This window comes from Nanorana parkeri, unplaced genomic scaffold, assembly GCF_000935625.1.
Source record: "Nanorana parkeri isolate BGI_ZX_2015 unplaced genomic scaffold, ASM93562v1 scaffold4406, whole genome shotgun sequence".
NCBI lineage: Eukaryota > Metazoa > Chordata > Amphibia > Anura > Dicroglossidae > Nanorana > Nanorana parkeri.
In genome coordinates, this window is record NW_017310668.1 from 12,516 (window position 1) to 15,015 (window position 2,500).

Here is a 2,500-nt window from a genome sequence, read left to right on the forward strand (position 1 = left end):
GGCCCCCCCCCCAAACTGGGTTCCCGCCAGTGGCCGCCCCTGAACTAGATTGAACTATATTCCCTATACCCCTATCCAGGCTGAACTACATACTTGCCAAGTAAAACAAAATGGCAAACACACTCATCAACTCGTAACCAGCCTTTAAGGTTAAAAACAGAGGTTTTAGATACCCGTCTTGAAGACATGTATCTAAAACCTCTGTTTTTAACCTTAGCGGTGAGACAAGTTTTTTTGCATGCTGGCTGGTGATTGTGCTGGGAAACTTTTTGCTGTATAAAGCCCTTCCATGTGCACCATGCTAGAGTGGAAATCACCCCCCCCTCCCCCTCATAGTTCTCCTTTAATCTTTTGCCCCCATGTGCTCCAAGATGGAGAGGTCAGAGGTAGGACCGCACTATAAGAGGTGCCTTGGCGCGGCTGTCACATGTTCTGCAGAAGACGTGTATCTAAACCTCCGATAACCTAACCTACATGCCGGCTGGTGAGTGTTCCGGGGAACTTGTTGCTGTTGAACTACATACCTGACCCACATTCTTTACTGCCTTAATAAAAATAGCATTTCGATGTCGTCGTTTTCCAGCTCGGCCATCCACTTGGGAGGGGAACTTGCAATTGGCTGGGAAGAGAGGAAGTTAAAAGAGGAATTATGTAAATGTTACATAGTATTTGGGGTTGCATAAAGACATATACGTCCATCAAGTCCAACCCATATAGGTCCACGCCTCATCGAAATGTGAAATAAGAACGACCACCCTCTGTTATCAGTCAGGGAAGTGAGACCCACAAGTCAAATGTTAGTCAAAGCCTTCAAGAGGTTGTCCCCAAACTCACTCAGCCCGTCTCGGTCATACGTACATTTCCGCCGTTCTGTCTTTCTAAGGACAGAAAATACCCGCTGATCCCGCCAGAAATCCAGCGAGCTCCTAACCTCCTGTACTGCCTCCGACGCCTCCTCTATAGCCCCGCCTCTTGTCACTGGCAGAGTGATACCAAATGCACTCCCCGCCTGTGAGGAATCCATAGTGAAAGCGCGCTTCCCTCATTCTGGCCAGCGATTGGTTAGCAAATTGCTCTTGGAACGGTACGGCCTAATGTCTTTATTCAACCTCAAATACTATGTAACTATAACCTAGTGTGTTTTTTTGAGCCAAAAAAAATATAAGACAGTGTCTTATTTTCGGGGAAACGCAGTAGACCCAGGAGACATTCCCCCGTGACTATGGACCAATCTACAGGAAAGGGAGTGAGGGAGAAGCTGACAACCCCGAATAGTAAAATGACCGGAATCTCCTACAAAGAAGATGAATGGTCATTACAAACACACGCCGTACTGGACCCGAAGCAGCATCACTGACTGAATCCTATTTCTATAAATCACAACAATCTTCGGCGGTGCTGTGGACAAAGATTCCAGCTACACATGTGATAAAGTTCCACATAACAATCTCATAATACACGGCTACCATCCAGGACTTGATCTTTGGGTGGTTCGGTGGATACAGAGCTGACTGATGGGTGGGCCAGGTAAGGGTGCTTATTTCGTATGATTGCAAAATGAGCAATGTGGCCTGACAGCAGGGAAAGTGAGAATTCTGGGGTACTAGAGGGGTCCCCAGGAGGAAGGAGGTCCCGCAGTGCTCTCGGTGCAGCGCAAAGTTCAACTTACGTTGCTCCGGCCACAAGTCAGGTGACGCTCGGTCCAGCTTCTCGAAGCTCAGTAAAGACGTCTCCAGATCTGTATCTGAGGAGGTGAAAAGACAACTTACAGAGCTGATGGCGGAACTCCGCCGGGCAAAAATAATTCCATAACAATACAGAAATCCCCCCAAAGAGAGGGAGCGGCACATGGAGTGTAATGAACATTATTGAAGCAGAGGCCGGGTACGAGCCATCCCTGATAAACATTCTATTTACACCGATCAGCCAGAAGATTATCACCACCCGCCTAATACTGAGGTCCCCCTTCTCCTGACCCATCCAGGCATGGCCCCCATAGCCCTCTGAAGGTGTGCTATGGTATCCGGCACCAAGCAGTCACTAGCAGATCCTCCAAGTCCTCTAAGCTGTGAGGTGATTGGCCTCCATGGATCGGACTTCTTTCTCCAGCACATCCCACAGATGATCGATTGGACTGAGATGTGGAGAATTTGGAGGCGGAGTCATCACCTCAAACCATTCTTCCTCCATGTGTGCCGTGTGGCCGGGATCATTATCCTCCTGAGAGGGCACTGCCATCAGGGAACACCGTCTCCATGAAGGGGGGGGACTTGGTCAGGAACAAGGTTTGTTTAGGTCGGTGGTTCGTGTCACAGTAACATCCACATGAATGGCCGGACCCGAGGTGTCCCAGCAGAACATTGCCCATCACACTGCCTCTCCCCCCGGCTTCTTCCCATAGTACATCCTGGTGCCCTTGTATTATACCCCCCCACCCCCACGTACGTGTCATTGTAATATACCCCCCCCACTTCCAGATGTCATTGTATTATACCCCCCC

At 49.3% G+C, this 2,500-nt stretch overlaps 1 protein-coding gene across 1 annotated transcript in view; it reads right to left on the reverse strand.

Annotated features, from left to right (window-relative positions):
• LIN52 (lin-52 DREAM MuvB core complex component) overlaps positions 1 to 2,500 on the reverse strand; it is a 6,941-nt gene that overhangs the window by 3,704 nt on the left and 737 nt on the right. The window contains exons 2-3 of the mRNA XM_018575689.1: positions 1,605 to 1,744; positions 556 to 619 (exon numbers count right to left, since the gene is read on the reverse strand). Coding sequence (XP_018431191.1) covers positions 556 to 619; positions 1,605 to 1,744 — 204 coding nt within the window. The remainder of the gene's footprint in view (positions 1 to 555; positions 620 to 1,604; positions 1,745 to 2,500) is intronic.